This window comes from Convolutriloba macropyga, chromosome 8 (assembly GCF_964194025.1).
Source record: "Convolutriloba macropyga chromosome 8, txConMacr16.3, whole genome shotgun sequence".
In the NCBI taxonomy this organism is placed as follows: Eukaryota; Metazoa; Xenacoelomorpha; order Acoela; family Convolutidae; genus Convolutriloba; species Convolutriloba macropyga.
The window spans coordinates 33,493,958-33,510,936 of record NC_134475.1 but is presented as its reverse complement, the minus strand read 5'-3'; the positions used below and the strand labels follow the sequence as shown (position 1 = coordinate 33,510,936).

Sequence of the window (16,979 nt, the reverse complement as noted above, 5' to 3'; positions counted from 1 at the left end):
AAAAGACACTAATTCAAAGCGTTAAAATGGATACTTTTAGTAAGTCGATCTTATTTACTTCTGCTTTAAATAAAAGAAGAAAAGTAATACTTTTTTCGTCAATTTACTCGTCAATTTACAATTTTGTTAAAATTCCCCCAATGCCTTTGTAACCGCGTGTATTTTAAAATTGACTTTTTTTATTAAATAATGCCTGAGTTAGAAATCATATTCATCGTATGCACATAAGAGTAAAATTATGTTATCACTTTTCCGATTATTATAACTATCGAGTACATTTGGAATATTTTGACACTTTGGGTAAGTTTTTCTTGCAATTTGCACGTAACTTAGAAGAAAAGATCAAAATATATTTCATTCATCTATTCAGACAGGTGTCTACAAAATGTGGGTTCTAAATCTGCCAGTCCATGCCGCAATAATGAAACATTGATCAACTATTGGGCTACTCTGTGGTTGTAACTTGGTAATTTACCTGTCCTCTGGGCTTGAACTGGCTTGTATCTGGCGGGTGACCAGATTACATGGGAAATATCCATGCTTGCTGAAATTTTATTAACAGGATGATTTCCCGGGAACTCAAAAATAAAAACATATAGTCAAAAGCACGAAGATTTTAGATTTTGTTTGTGTTTACGCAGTTTTATTGAGGATGAGATTAATAGAAAACGCGAGAAGGATTTGTTAATAGCTCGGAATATTTGAAAACTAAAATGCCGATAACAATTTTGATGGATGGAAATATTTGCCCAACAATCCATTATCTTCGACAAAACACTATAAAAATATTGCGATAAGGCAAAATAATTGTCATAGCTGGTACAATAATTCGGAAATCTATACGGAACTATTTTCTTTTCTTCCGGGGGCGAAAATTTTTATTTTCATTACCAGCAGTGAACAAACTAATAATTTGTTTAGCCTATAAATAAAGGTGGGACTATCCGAAGAAATTTATATATAACTTAAATTTATATAACTTTAGAATGATGTAAAAAATCAATTAAGGGGAGTCATAACCTATCAGGGCTGGGGGGGGGGTAGCTCCAATTTGGGGGTGACAGTTCTTTTAATTGGCTGAATACTTACCACATTTCAAACTGCTGTCATTGGCCGTCCTTCCGTTTTGGGTCCTTCGAACCACAGTTGAAGATGGACCCAAATGCTGATTACTGCCATTTCCCCCGGGAAGTTCAAAATAGTTGGAAGATTGGGAATTTGCCATAAGGGGAGGAATTTGCTCATTTGCGGGGGTGTAAAACTGGGCACCAATAGGAGAAGCGATAGCTGGTGGATTAGGAGGACCTCGACGCATAGTTGCGAAGTTGATCGCCCCAAAGTTCCCAGTGGAACCGCTTTGTTTCAATTCAGAAGATGAGTCTAACAAAGAAGAATAAATAGGTTAGAGATATTATTGCTCCGCAATTGGGCCTGAAACTAAGTAACTAACTAAATAACATAGCTGGCAGATTGCCAGAAAATAGCCGCAATAGATTCGTAGATCGGCAGTCTAAAAAACAGTAAAAAAGACAGACCAAAAAATTCGTTTTTTCATTGAAAGCTGATCTGTTATATTTTGATTAAAAATCGATATAAGTTATTGCTGCCTCTATTAGCTGATCTCAAATAACCTTCATTTAGAGTGACACACACCCATTTGACCTTATCTCTTTGAATTAAAGTAAATAAAAGTCAATTTCAAAGTGAGGAAGTCATTTTTGAGAGTGAGGTAAGTCAAGTGTGACCAAAAATTTAATCACGCGCATGAACAGAAAAACTCGCTCCACTAAGAGCGAAAAATGACGTCACACATGCAATTCAGTTGAAATTGCATGAACGAATGAACAAAAAGTGGCTGTGACGTCATATGGTCGTAACAAAAATCATGACGACGAAATAAAAAAAAAACCAAGAGAAGGCCAATAATAGCCCCAGCTATCGCTGTGCGGCTATTAAAAATAAATAGTTATACCCTTTTAGAGTGGCGATAGAAAAGGCCAAAAATTAAATGTTGCGTCATAACACGAAATTTTCAGTGAATATCACAAAAAAATTAAGGAAGTCTGAATTATAATATGAGTCTAACAAACAGCCCTGAGATCAAGGCCGACACAACCATGTAAATCTACACAATATCTCATGCAATTGATCATTTTATCACGCGTCTCTGGATTTTCAGATCAAAAATCGTGTAATAGTATAGTGCTCGAGAATGTTTTAGGGTCAAAAACTAATGGATCGGATCAAAATGTCGTAGTTTTGAATCACTGACCTCTTCTGGATACAGCTCTAATGGCAGCTGGTTTGTTCCCTCCATTGTTGAGTCTGTTATGTTGCAGAGTCTGAGAAGTGTTCTGTTGTTTGCGTCTCTCGGCTGCCACCAAACGACCCTCGAGAGAACTGTCTGAGGTGGGGGAGTCTTCGCCTATTTCCACCTCCGTGTCGTCCCCACCATGGCATCCGATAGCGTCAGGGTGATCCTGTAAAATTTGGCCAGAGATAATGAAATAGAACAAGAGCACTCGGTAATGTGAGTTTGCACAAAATGTTCCGACCCCGGTCATCCACACTTTGAATTCATTGTTTACCAAATGAGGAGGAGATAGTAGATATTCAAAACTGCTCGAAAACAATTGTGGTATGATTAAAAAAAAGTTGCTATAAACTTAAATGACTGAATGAGTTGAACAATGTTTCATTAGAAAACCTTTGGGACCTGCCATTATTGAGATTTCGAGGAAAAAAAAACATCACAAAACCACGTACCATATCCCACCTCAACTAAACAAATTAAATTGTACTTTACTACAAAGCAGATCCAACGTATTTTTAGCGAGAACAGGTAAAAAGTCCATAAAATAAGAACAAAAACGGAAAAGTTCAAAAATCCACTGATTTCTTTGAAACCAAATAACTTCAGGAGACACAAAAACCACCAGATTTGAGCTTAAAACGCTAGATGAATTAATATAAAATTGCATGAGCAGCCAACACCACCTGTTCATCGTCAAACTAAGTCATACGACTACAAAATAACAACAAACGCAATAAAGACTCAAAAATCACAAAAAATTACGCAAACATGAAGCTTCGAAGCCATTAAAAGCAAACTCTATTTAAAAAATACTATACACCCACGTGGACTTCGTTTGAATATCAATAGAGCTGGTTATTTAGGGGGCTATGTTAAAAGACAACAAAAAGAACTACAATTTACGATCAGTATCAAAAGCTCACTATTTTTTTAATGAACACTCAGTGTCAAAGTCATAAAAGACTCGGTTGAAAAAAGAAACCCGGAAATATAAGTTTTAATTCACAAAAAAATGAAATGCGACCTGTCAGAACAAAAAAGTTAAAGGGTGACAAAAAAGAAACCGTAAAAAGTGCAATAATACCGTGATAACTTTGAAAACAAATAAATCCAAAGTCAATAAAACCGTCAACTGTCACCTGAAAGAGATAAACAAGATAACGTTAACCACGCTATTGAGAAGACACCCTTGAGAATTGTCAATATTCAACTTCTGTGATACGACTACAAACAGAGAATCAATTACGAGCAAATATCAGAAATTCTAAAATTTTTGAAATGAAAGCCGTAGAAACCGTAAACTACTCACTGAAATTGTTATATATGTTAAAATGCCACCTTCAACAATGAAAGCACCGGTTACTGTTTTGGTAAACATGTGATATTGTCAAAAGAGACCAATAATGACATTAAATTAAAGGCAAACATTCAAAAATTTCACACATTTCTGTGAAAAAATTTACTGTATCGAAGTCAAATAATCATTCGTTAAAACAAAGAAGCACTGATAGATTAATTTTTGCTATATTATGGAAAGAAAATGGAAAAAAACTTTTAGCGAGATTCAAGACGAAAATAGGTTTTAAAAGATGGCAAAGAACAAAATTCAATGAGAATTTTAAAAAGAAGGATAGTGAAAGACAAAACAGCTGTTAACTGTTAACTGAAAATTTTGAATAGTTTCACTAAAACCCCCTTTAGATAGCAAATTAGTCTCTCATTAATGCAACTCGGTCATAGAACTAAAGATAGAACAAACAAATGCTGGCAAAAATAAACAATTCAAAGAAAGTTTAGGAAAATATTTTGTCGGAGCCATAGAGCCATGTTTTTTACTCTGAAAATCTTATATTTGTTAAGTGAGCCTCTTTTGAACAGAAATGGGATATTTTAAAACGGCACTTACTATCGCAGCACGGCTGTTAAGAAACCTAATTGTTCCAAATAGTTGCTTACTAGAAATTCGGCGAATCTTAATAGATCAAAATACGAAGCATTTTTGATGAAAATTGAATTAAATTATTAAATTAACAAAAGGCCGTTAAATTGTTTGTCTCAGAACACTTTCTAGGGAACCGGAGGAACAGATAGCCATCAGATGAAGAAACATAATTGTGTTTTTAGTTCTTATATCTGGAGTACCCACATAATAGGGTAATTTAGTCTAAAAAAAGCATATTTTGCAATTTTTCTTTAAGAAAAGGAAAAAAACTTGCCAAAAATCTTAACCAGAAGAGTTAGCTCGAACAATTCACCAACTCTCCGCTATCTTCAAACGTCAAATCAATCAGACTATTGTTAATAACTTTATCATATTTTTATCAAAATTTGAGCAAAAATTACGGAAAATATGAGCAAAAAATCGATCGGCGAAAATCGACTGAACAAAAACCCAGTTGAGCTTATTGTTCATCCCAACCCCGCCTCCCCCCTCCCCAACTAAAGTGGGGTCACAACAAATAGTTCAAATTTTAGGTCAGAGCTAAATAAGAGAGTAAGCAGCGATAACATCATGCCAAATTGCATTTCAGAAATTAAGATTACTTTGATATCATGAGCTTACGAAAAGTTCGTTGATCAAATTCAATACGGATAACAATATATACTTGAACTGATAAGCGAAATTGATTTTAAGCGACGTTAGTTCAGCAAAAGCGTAATATTGTGGTATATATTGTGGTATGTATGGCCGCTATTTTTTTTTGGGGGGGGGGGGGGGGGTTGTCCAACTATAATAACATAATAATTTACTACGATTAAGTTCCACCATACTTAATTAATTCATTTTTTCACTCGATAAATTAGTTAACCAATGAAATTAACCAATGACAACGAAATGACAGCCAAAATTGAGTATCAGTCACATTAAAGTTCTCGCATTTTTACACTGAAAGAAACTCTAAAGGAAAAAAAAACATGAAGCAGCAATTTATTGTAAAGAGCTGTAGGTCACAACCCTTTCTCAAGCAACCGGAGAACTTGATAAGAATATATCAGAACCAAATGTGGCTTTACCTAATCTTGATAGTCAATGAGAACGGCTTAAGCTAGCATTTGATTGAAAATAAATACTTTTCTTTACTATTACAATGAGTTCAATTTTCCGCAAAGTTCCAAGAGGGCCTAGTTTTACATAGGCTTGGTAGTCCGTCACTGATGTAAGACAGTGGTAAATATTTTATTGAAAAATTATAAATTAGCATTGTATTCATGCACCTGTACTTGGAAAGAAGCTATGAGAAATTTTCTCACTTCTGGGCCGCCGTAAACAACAGCTAAGCATGGATAACAAAAATCAACAACTAATTCTGTTGATCGATCATTGTTTATAAATTCGTGGAAAAAGGATCCTTTTAGTTGCTCAAGGGCAAGCCATTTGAGTGGACCGTCAAATTAGCAAACAAAGAAACATTTAGCTGACAAAAGTAAACATAACCGAACACGGTCGATCAAATTGTTCTCAAACAAAAAACAGGGAGGTGGCGTCAATTATCCCTTACTCCAGCGGGGGGGGGGGAATATAATGACAACAAGGGCTTAAAATAGTGGTATTCAAACTTATTATAGGCAACTGCTAAGATTTACAATGAATCAATGAAACCAATTGGGTGCAGTTTTGGTTTGAATTTAATTAACAAAATCTCACAAAGTAAGTCAGCAGCGTAAATTTTGAAAAAAGAGCAACTTTCATCAAGCAAAAATCAAAAAGGCAAGCATGAGAATTTCACTTGCAAAGGCAAAGACAAACGAATTACAACGCGAAAAATTGCGAAAAAGCCCAAAATGACCCAAATAACTTTGTTTGAGAACAATTGAACAAAATAAATAATTATTGCACAGAACAACCATATTTCAGAATAGTTCCTTTGATACTAAATGAATTAAAGTAGCATTCCTTTTCATTTTGATCACAAGATTGCGTTAAGTGGCCAATAATCAAAATAGCATTTTTTGAACGTGAGTGTCAATATTTCTTATTTCCTCGCCAGTTTCAATTAATCGAAGTAATTTTCCACAATGGAGTAGAGTTAACGAAAACGAGGATAGCAGTTTTTTTTGTTTACACAAGTAAATTGAAAATATAACCCGGGGGTTCAATATTACAAGTTTAAAATTATATATACAAAATTAGTACATTGTTAAAAATCCAAATTAGTGGTTCCGTTTTTTTAAAGGTAAAAATAACTTGTGAAGCCAACGACGTTCCTTTCCAACGGTACAAGTTTGAATTGTTGGAGCAGATGCTGTTTTAACATGCGTTTAAACTTTGAGCGTGTTCTGATAGTCCGGACTTCACGCGGAAGTTTATTCCATTTTTGGATGCTTCTTTTTTGTAATGATCGAATGTTCAGTGCCATCTGATTTCAATAATGAAATATCATTCCTAAGTTTTAAAACGCTCATCTGGCTTATTAAAAGTTCTGCAGACAAAGTGTTAGATTTTACTAAGAGATCTGTAGATCTCTCAAACTTTTTTCTCATATAGCAAACTTTAATTCCCAAATTGATTTGTCAATTAAATCGCTGCATTGCAGAGAATTTCAAGTTCTGAAAAAACAGAGCATTGAACGTTAAATGAGAAAGGGATTTGAATAGCATCAATCGTGCTTTCAGAGGTAACCGATAACGTATAAGATATATCGATCTAATCGCTGTGGCCATATTTAACAGGACTTTGTCGAGTTGTACTAAGACGTGTGCTGAGGTAGGGTTACCTAGGGAGGTTACTCTAACTCTGTCTTATGGAGTCTCAAGAATATGGTATATCTTAACGCTTACCTGACTAACTAAAGTTCTATTCCTCTAGTCTGTTACTCTTCTATCTGAGCTTCAGCAGACAGTGCACCGGCCGCAATGCTAAAGTCTAACGTATATCTCAATACAAAACAAGAGCGGAGTAGAGAGAGAGAAATATACTTTATTATTATATCAGGTCTGACTGGTACCGACTAAAGGGTAGAGTTGTATTGTTGTCTCTGGGAATAACAAATAAACATTTAAGGGAAAGGTATTTCCATAATTTCAACCAATCAGGGTTGAGTATTTTAGTATTTATTTATTAAGTAAAACAAGTTTATAAATCCTTTTGTTGGAAGTCAACACTGACTCCATCTTTCCGGGTTTTAGAGTTTTTGTTTTTTGAAAGTCTTCTTTACTGTATATCAAAACGAATTAATTTCTCTTCATTCTCTCTGAAAGGTTTTTCTTCTTTTTTGATTGAAGGTGTTGCTTTGTAGTCGTGGTTTTCAGATAATAGATCCCTGGACACAGGTTGCCCACATAGCAAGGATGAACATCAACAACCACAAAAGTATCTATTCCACCACCACACTTCCAGTGGGTGAAGATCCTTCTGTGCCGTTCCAGTGTTGATGGATGTGGTGCTCCTGTTGTCCAGTGACTTACCTGACTTACCTGATTTGTATGTGTTAGCTGTTAAAGTGTTCATTATTTTTCTCTATGTAAATGTTCTTTGTTATTACGTAGTATCCCTTCCGGTGGGAAAAAGAAAAATAATGTATTTTGTTCCGTTTATATTTAGAAATCTTTTGATTTCAATCACGTAGATTTCCTGGTTAACTCCTGTGTTTGAATGTTTTTTGTTATGGAATTCCATGGAGAAATTGAGGGTAGTAGACTTTTTGTGGCTTTCTTGGCCATGTTGGATTTTGTAATTGAGATGAACATGTATTACTTCTTGAATCTTTTCGAGATCAAGAGTCATTCTGATGTCTGTCTGTTTACAATGGTTTTGTTATACTTCTACAACGTCAAATTATATGACTGCGCTTTTCGTATCTGTATATTTTGTTATAGTGCCTAAAAGGTGCTGAGAATTGTAAAGATTGTAATGGGTATGACCCAATTTCCCAATCGTTTGATTTCCATTAACGGGTATTGCAAATGATGTAAAGTGTTGCCTGTCCGCGTGCTTATATCCAATAACCGAATTTTCCTTGTTGAGGAAAAAATATTTAGTAATTGTTACTAATAAAATGTTAGTTGTTACGAATGGGTTACATGTGTCTATATGTGCTGACATACATATGTATTATTTTGTTTAAGGTACATATTTGTTTTGTTCAGAATTGTTACATTGCATATTTTAAGTGTTAAGTGTGGATTTTGAAATTTTCGAATTTCAAAATATTTGAGAAAATCTTTCATTCTGTTTGGTACAAGTGTAATACTAAGTGCTATGTATTATGTTATGTGTTGTTACAGAATCATTTTTGTACAATGAATTAAAGTTTGTATGTAGAAATGTACATATTACCCTAAAGTATGTTTTGTGCTTATAAATTAAACGATCATGTCTTAACTCGTTATGAGTAATATATATATATATATATATATATATATATATATAAAGTGTTTTGAAAATTTGACATGTCTGGCTTATACATTGTGTTATTCTTTGCATGTATTAGTGTTACTCATAAAACTATTGTGTTCCTTTTTATTGTCTTTTCCATTCTATTTACAAAATTGCATATATCTAACTATGGAAGGCTTTGCATATTTACATGTATACATATGACTAATTTAGGGGTAAAGTAGAAAAGTATTTTTTGGAATTCATCATGTTTTATTTCACTTTCAGTGTTATACCAAAGGGTATAACTAGTCGTATAAATGGGGGATATTAAAAGTGAAAGGTTATCTAAAAAGGTTAAGGAATAAACAAATATGCACTGAGTCATCCATGGTTGGATGTATTGTTACTAAATACATTGTTACTAAGTACATTCATTACATTTAGGTGTTACGACATAGGGGGAAGTTGTTACATATATGTTTGTTATAGCTTCTTGTTATAGCTTTTCAGTTTGTTTCGGATGATTCGTTCGAGAATTATATTGTTCATATTCTTTGACGAAGTGTTCGTCGTTCGCCAAATAGAATGCGATCAAATTTGTTAGTTCGTCCATCGAGACTTCCGTTATAGAAGCTTTAACCGATTTTCGTATTTGTTTTTCTAAGTCTGTAGTTTTACGTTCGTTATTGAATTGGATACGATTTATGACAGCCCTATTTGTTACGCTGCCTTCAAGATGGTACGTATGATACTCTTCACACGGTTCGAGTGCTTCAATAGGTACCATCAGTGGCCGTTCGGGAGATTCGTTCGGTTGAAATATATAATAGTTCTTTACGGGATCGAAGTTGCGAAGTGTTCCTACAGTGTATTCCCATTTTAACTTATAACCGTAATTCAGGAAGTATGGTGACGTAAGTTGGTCGTTAATATGAATATAACTTTTTGTTGTGTTTTTATTTTTGTCTCGTAAAAATGTGTAGTAAATGAGGTTATGAACAAGTTTAGTCTCGTGAACTCTGTAGTTATTGTTCTGTACATCTTTAGCCGTTGGATGTAAAAAGTTAAAACTAAGCTGGAAAATTTGGTGGTCAAAAACGCTGTAAGCGGAAAGGTCTTGGGATGCCTTTGCAACGAGAAGGTCAAATGTGCATACGGTTGGCAGTTTGAACTCATAATCATAGTCGTACAGAAATCGTTCTGTAAGACTATAGAACTGTTTAAGTATTGGGTAGCATGTTTGATGTAGTTTATCTCGTCCCATGTTTTTGGTGCTGCGTTTGACAGTATTTGTGTTTTCGGAGGGTAGTGGGGGAAAATATTCCGATATGCGGTCCTTTAAGTTATGTAATGGAGCCATTATAAAACAATAATCGCGGGAGTCAAATGGCATATTGGACCAATTTCTGTAACTAAGTAGGGGGTTATAGTTACTGCTATGAGGGTTTGTTAATAATCTAGGATCGTTATCCTGGAACCAAATGGTTTCCATCACTGTGGTTGTTGGGGATTGTTCGTTCGTTGATTGATGAAAGAACGATTTATGATTGTTACTTCGTGGTGTTATCGCATAAGGAAATCTCAAGTTATGTGGTCGTATAAAAGATTTATTAGATGTAAACTGTTGACTGTTATATATTGTTCGTTCATATACACGATCTGTAGGAGGGGGTGGTCGCACTGGTGGAGGATAGTTAGGAAGTGGTGGCGATTGAAACTCTGTATTCGGTTTGTATACCGTTTGTATGTTTTTATTACCATTGTTACTAGGTCTAGTATGTTGATAACTATGTACGTGTGTACTAGTTCCTTGTTCATTCGGATTGTTCGGTGTTCTATTCGAAAACGCTTCCTGATTGTTATTTTTACTTGTTAATCGCTTAGGAGTTACCTTTTCCTTGATCATTTGTGCAATTTCTTTTGGCGTTGGTTGCAGAGAGGTCTGGGTCTGTTGATCGTTAGTGTCTCCATCGATCTCAACTCGCATGGTTGTTATACGATCGTCAGTTTGTGTACTACATGTAGAGGCGTTATCGCGAACTGTTCCTGGTGAGGAACGTCCAGATCCAGAGCTGAGTTCGCCCTCCTCAACGTCGTAGCTGAGGGGCGAATCTGCTCTGTATGCAGATTCGTACTCAAAGTCCATCTTGTGTGCCATTATTAATGGTTAGCTAAAATTGCAATTAATATGTTACTCATTTACATTTGTTATTACTGAAAAGTGTTACAGTTGTTATTACTGAAGAGTGTTACTATACATTAGTACAAATTGTTACTGATTTACAATGTTATAGGTGTTTTATTGTTACGAATTTGTTTATTATCTAATATTGTTACTATTGTCAACAATTCAGTGTTACTGATTTATTTGACGTTGGACATACTCGGTAAGTGTTAAGTTTCGTACCAAATTGGATAGTATTAAAATGTGTTAGCTAATGGTGTGTTAGTTGTTCTTAGCAAGATTCACGGTTACACTTCATATGTATTTGCTGAATGAGTGTCGAAATATGTGACTTCATTCGTGTGTGGTTGATCGTCATCGCTCAATATGTCTAAACTATGGCTGCGGTTATTCATTTTATTTGCTACTAGTTTCAATTGGGTGAAATCAATTGGTGGTGGATTTTGTATTTCTATAAGCTTCACTGATGGGATGAGATTATTTTGAGTGTTTACTTGTGATGGTTGTGGTATTTCATACGGTGTTGTCTTATTGATTCCTAATTGTGGTTCATATGATGTTCCGTGAAATGTTGAAGTTTGTTGTATATTGGGTGCACTTGGGGTTGGTGACAAGTGGGGGGGTGAATTGTGTGTTGTACTCACTGGTATGTTATTTCCTAAACATTGATACGCTGGTGGAGGGGTAATGAGTTGTGGAGGTAAGGTAGTCATTTTGTTTTCAGTTATTGTTTCAAGTGGCTCGATTTTTAATGGTTCGGGTTGTTTGTATTTCCGTTCTGGTAGTGGTGGTTTTTGTTTTTTAGGTGGTGATTCTAGTGTTCTCAATTCTAGTCCTTGATCTGTTCTACGAATGGTTGTGTTATAATGTTTGTAGTTTGTGTCAATATATGTTTGATCTGGTGGGTTGTTTTCATTACGTGTTAAATGAGTAACGTCGGATGAATGACGGCGGAAAGTGTGTTTCCTATTTTTATTGTGTTTAGTATAGTGTGAGTAGTTGTTATCATTATCATAGCTATCATGACTAGTGTCATCTTCTTGTATCTGTGCAACTAGCTGTGTTAAAGTTTGTGAGAATATACCAAATATTCCTGTTAGTAGTATTTTAGTAATACTTGCTTGTTTACCAATCGCTTTATGGATTGCAAATGCGTTGTAAAATTTAATAACTAGGTTAGTTATAAATAATATCATACTTATCATTGCGTATATAATTGCCATCTTTTCGAGAATATACCATGGCCAACCAAATATTGATAATATTTGGTCTTTGAGCCATTCTCCATCAAAAATTTCTTTCCAGTTTACGCTTGGTTGATCTATTTGGAAGTTATATCCATTTATGTTAAGGTCTTTTAACCATTTTAAGGATTGTTCATAATTTTTGTATGTTTGTAAAAGTACAAGTTGTTCTAGTTCTAATAATTTTTGTGCATTTGCTGATGTAGCTTCTTGTAGTGGTTTTTCACGATCTCTCATATATTCGTGGAGTAGATCTCTTTTGCGTTCTTGTATTAGTTGTTCTTTACTATAAATGCCACTTTCTATTAAACTTGCTTTACTAAACATGTTATCTAAAACTATTTCCTCGGGTGATATAGTGTTCAATATCGTTTCTACTTTTACTGGGTAGGGTGTTACTCTATATCGTGCTGTTCCTTCAGTGTCTATTGAGATGAGTTGATCAAAGTTACTGTGTGAACAGGGTACTGTTTTTGCCCATAAGTATGTTTGTCTTGTTAGTTGGTGTACATATTGTACTCTGTTCTTGTATAGAATAGGAATTTTATCGTAACATTCGCGTATTTGTGGTACATAAAGAGGTGATGATTTCTTCGCACATTTATACATTTTCATGACGTTTACGCCTTCTTGTTTCACAAAAATGGATCTGTCTCCAGTAAGAATGTATCCTAAGAGTGGAGTGTTCTTTTGTACTTGAGTCAATGTTAGTTGTCTGAGGTTTCGAGTTTGTTCGCAAATTTGTGAATAAAATTCTATTGCTTGTAAGCTAATTCTAGAATAAATGTTACTCATATATAGGTCCATTTTCATATTAAGGTGAGTTTCTTCGTTTACAAAACCATAATAGTATTGTTGGTTTTCTTTGTCTTCGTATCGTGTACGTTCCGATATTATTTGTTCTGGTTTTATTTTAATAAATTTTTCATCGTCAAATTTGTCTTTTTTCTTTGTTGCTTTTTGTCCTGTGTGCATGTCAAATCCATATTCATATATGTATATATCGTCGTATTCTGTTTTGTGAAGTGGTTGTGGTGAACCGCATTCACGTTCGACTAGTGGGTATACTTCGAATCGTGTTGCTATTGTGTCTGTTTGGTTTAATTTTATTTTCTTTGTGGTGTCTGGTTGTTAGACTGTGGTCCATTCTGCATTTGTTTCTATCCAATATCTATCTTGATATTTTACCATATATGCGTCAAATCTTATTAGTTCGAATAGTTGACAGTGTGTCTGTGGTTCCCACACAATTGTTGCTTTTGTTAGTGGTGTGGGTAAGCATTCTCCCTTGCGGAGATCGCATGGTAATTTTGTTCCCATGTATGATATTTCTTCGGTATCTAAATTTAATATTAGTGAGACTTCTCGTATTTCGAGTGTCCAATCTAAGATGTCTATTCTGTTCTGTTTACGTGGTCCTTTCATACAGTTGGACTGTGCGTTTTTAATTGCGCTAGGTATCCAAAGTGGGTTTGTGTAATCGTATACAATGCGTCCGTATGGTGGTACTAGTGGAATGTTCATATCGAATTGTATTCTGCCTTGCAGATCTTCAATCTTTTTCTGTAATGGTGGATTTGCAATAAAGTTGAATGATATATTGTATCTTGTAGGTTTATATTGTGTGTTCTTTAGTAGGTTTATTCTAGCGAGTTCGTTACGAACTTCGTCTGCATCTAATATTTTTGTTCGTTGTGCGTCGGAAACGTAATAGTTAGGTCTATTTGCTCTTATGTAGTTGGTGTGTTGTGAACACCATTCTACACGTTCTTTGATTGTTCCTGCAACTGCGTATGCTTTGATTTCTACTGCTTGTGCTTTTGATAAAAGTTGTACTTCTGTCTTTGTCATGTCAAGATCTAGTGGTTTGAATTTACATGTACTGATTTTATTTAGTTCGTAGTATTTTACGTTTGTGATTTCTTCTGCATCACAGTCGTAATGCTCTATGAATATATCCTGTGGTCCTGTTGCGGAACCATTAATGTTCTGTCCTGTTAATTCAATAAAGTCTATTTGTTTGTCGTTTCTGTCGTTTGGTATTCAAGTTAAATTTATTTAGAATGCTATCTGTTAGTCTTTCGGTGTAGAAATTCCAGTTTCTTGTCCATTGGTCTATAGCTGTTTCCCACATTGCTTCATAATCTGTATCGTTTATATTTGTTATATTTTCGTTATTAATATAATGTTTATATTTATTAATGTGTTTAAACTTGTTTGTGAAGGTGTTTGTTCCATTTCGTGTTCTGTTTTTCTGTTTAAGTTGTTCAATGTGTATGTTCATTCGTTCGTTAATTAGGTCTTTTATTTTGTGTTTTGTGTTGTCTTTAAGTCTTTGTTCAAGTTGAAGTTTTGTTTCTATTTTCATACATATATAGAATATTAATAATAATAGTATACATATAATTGCTTTTAGTTGAAGCGACATGTGTATGTCAAACCTGTATGTGGATTATAGAATGTGGCGAATCCAAGTGTTTGTTTTGTATATCTGTCAAATTTATATACGAAGTCTATACAAATGAAGGGTGCTGGTATTGTGGTTGTTACAATTGAAGGTGTTGTTGCATGAAATGGGTGGTTAAATATAGTGTTATATTTGATTGTAGTGTTAAATTTCAATTCGAGAGATGGTGTTGCTAGAACTTCTAGTGCTGAATTGCGTTGTCGTGCTGTGAGATTGAGTGTGTTAATAAGTCTATTTCTTGCCCAATTTGTAAGTGTATCTCCAAGATTTGTAGGTCCGTATAAAGGAGGAGGTGGATTCCAAGTTTTATGGTCTAATGGGAATAAATAGGTATGTTCATTGGTTCTGCTCTTGGTTGGGGGTTAGGATTGAGTATGGGGGTTGATCTAGTTCTTCCGGGATGGCTGGATGGTAATCTAATTTCGGGTATAAATGATGCTGGAGATAGCGCTGTGTTTCGAGGTGGTTGTAGGGAGTTCGGGATGTCAACTCTGGGTATGCTTATAGATGTGTTGGATGATGTCTGGTTTGTTCGTAATGGTGTTGTGCTTGTACTAGCTGATTGGGGGGATGTTGCTGACCAAAGTGAACTGTTGGGTGATTGCAACGGTTGTACACGGAAATGTTCTTGTACAAAGTTAAAATCTTGTCTTTGTTGAAACGTTGGGGGTAGGAAAGGGTTTGCTCGTAATTCAGAAGGTGTTGGTGTATGATCTGTGTTTACACTTGAGTGTTCGCTTGGTGAGCTTATACTAAAGTTGTGTAGTGTGGGTGTGCCCGTTCTACTTGGTGGTTCTGAATTTATTGATTCTATTGGTCTAATAATATTAGATTCTATGTCTGTTGAACCGTAAGAAACTAGTGTAGATTCTTAAGTGGGGAAGGATAGAGATGATCTACGTCTTGCTCTAAGAAGTTCTCGTCTATCCGGCCGTTCTCGTCGTACTGTGTAGGGATTTTCAGTATCTATACTGATAGTATCTTCATTTTCTGGTGAGGTTGGTATATTTGTTAGATCTGTAACTTCGTTATGGTGTGGTCTTTCGGAGTTATTGTTACTATTATTATTATTATTATTAGACGACGCAATTTTTGCTGTTTTATGCTTTTATGCGCCGGTCTCTGGTCCGTGTTGTGGTATGTGTATATATGGTGGTGCCAATATTAGTATTGGTATTAATTCTTGTTCTGGTGTATGTGTTTGTGCTCCTAGGTTTGATATCCAAATTTCTCTATTTGCAAGATGTAACTGTAGTTGGTAAATTATGACATTACCGTATAACGGTGAGTTTTCGGGAAATCCTATTTGTAGGTAGAATCTTTGTGAATGTAATGTGTAATAGATAGATTCTTCTATATCTGGAAGTGGATCAATGTTTATGGGTTAAAAAAATATTCTGCTAAACTTAAACACATTCGTATGAAAAAGTATATTATTAGTGCTATTTTGATGAATTTAAATATTTCGAGTTCAATAATATCAATGTTTGATTTACAAATGTGAAATATGTGTGAATGTAATTCCTGCATAAGGTTGTGTGAGTTAGGTGGTATGATGTTTTCCTGCATAAGGTGGTGTGAGTTAGGTGGTGTGATGTTTTTGTGTGTGATGTTTATTTATGTATATAATTTATTGAACTGGTGGGCTAGCATATATAACTCTACGGTTACGTATAACTTCAGTAATGGTTACCACTGCTAGGTATGTTGAAACAACTATTATACACGGTATTAAGAAGATTGTTAAGAAAAATAGTACTTTAGATAATAATATATATATTGCAACTAGTGCCTCTGTGAAATCAATGGTTGAAACTTATATTAGTTTGTTCACTGTTTGTTCACTGTGTAAATCAGATACAATGCTACACTGAATAGTGACAGTTATTTACTATTGTAACTGACACTAAACGGTGCCGCACTATCAAATTTCTGTTACTTTTATTTGTATAATATTATAACAATGAGAGGTATCATGTTATTTCTTTGTTCTGTCATCAACGAGGTATATAGCTTCTTTCTTGCAAACTGCGATAAAAACTGTTTTTAGTTGATTTAAATCAACACACTTTGTTTGGGTTATTTGTTGTTTTAATGTTTCGAATTCTGTTACTGTTTCAGAACAAGGTAATGTATACTTAAGGATATCAAAATGGTGTTCTCCCCAAAAGAGTTTTATTTCTTGTTTTGTTTTTGTTACTCCTTCAAAGAGGAAGAGGTAGTTTTTTGGTGAAATTTTGCAGTTTGTTAGTACAAAATTTTGTTTTTGTTACTCCTTCAAAGAGGAAGAGGTAGTTTTTTGGTGAAATTTTGCAGTTTGTTAGTACAACGTAATCGTCGTCAAAATGTAGGTGACTACCAGTTGGATATTCAATATCTGTAAACTCGTCTGTTTGTATTGCAATTTTTATTACAAGTTGGTTTTTGTTAAGAGAATTTAGAAATTCTGA

At 34.6% G+C, this 16,979-nt stretch overlaps 1 protein-coding gene across 18 annotated transcripts in view; it reads right to left on the bottom strand.

The window, feature by feature from the left end:
* Positions 1-16,979, bottom strand: part of LOC142344696 (cell adhesion molecule DSCAM-like) — a 117,733-nt gene that overhangs the window by 10,583 nt on the left and 90,171 nt on the right. For 14 of the 18 annotated variants that reach the window (XM_075396542.1, XM_075396541.1, XM_075396546.1 and 11 more), the window contains 3 exons: positions 2,273-2,480; positions 1,090-1,380; positions 476-544 (listed from right to left, as the gene is read on the bottom strand). In XM_075396542.1, the coding sequence (XP_075252657.1) occupies positions 476-544; positions 1,090-1,380; positions 2,273-2,480 (568 nt within the window). The remainder of the gene's footprint in view (positions 1-475; positions 545-1,089; positions 1,381-2,272; positions 2,481-16,979) is intronic. The other 4 variants (XM_075396554.1, XM_075396558.1, XM_075396559.1 and 1 more) reach the window with 1 other exon arrangement.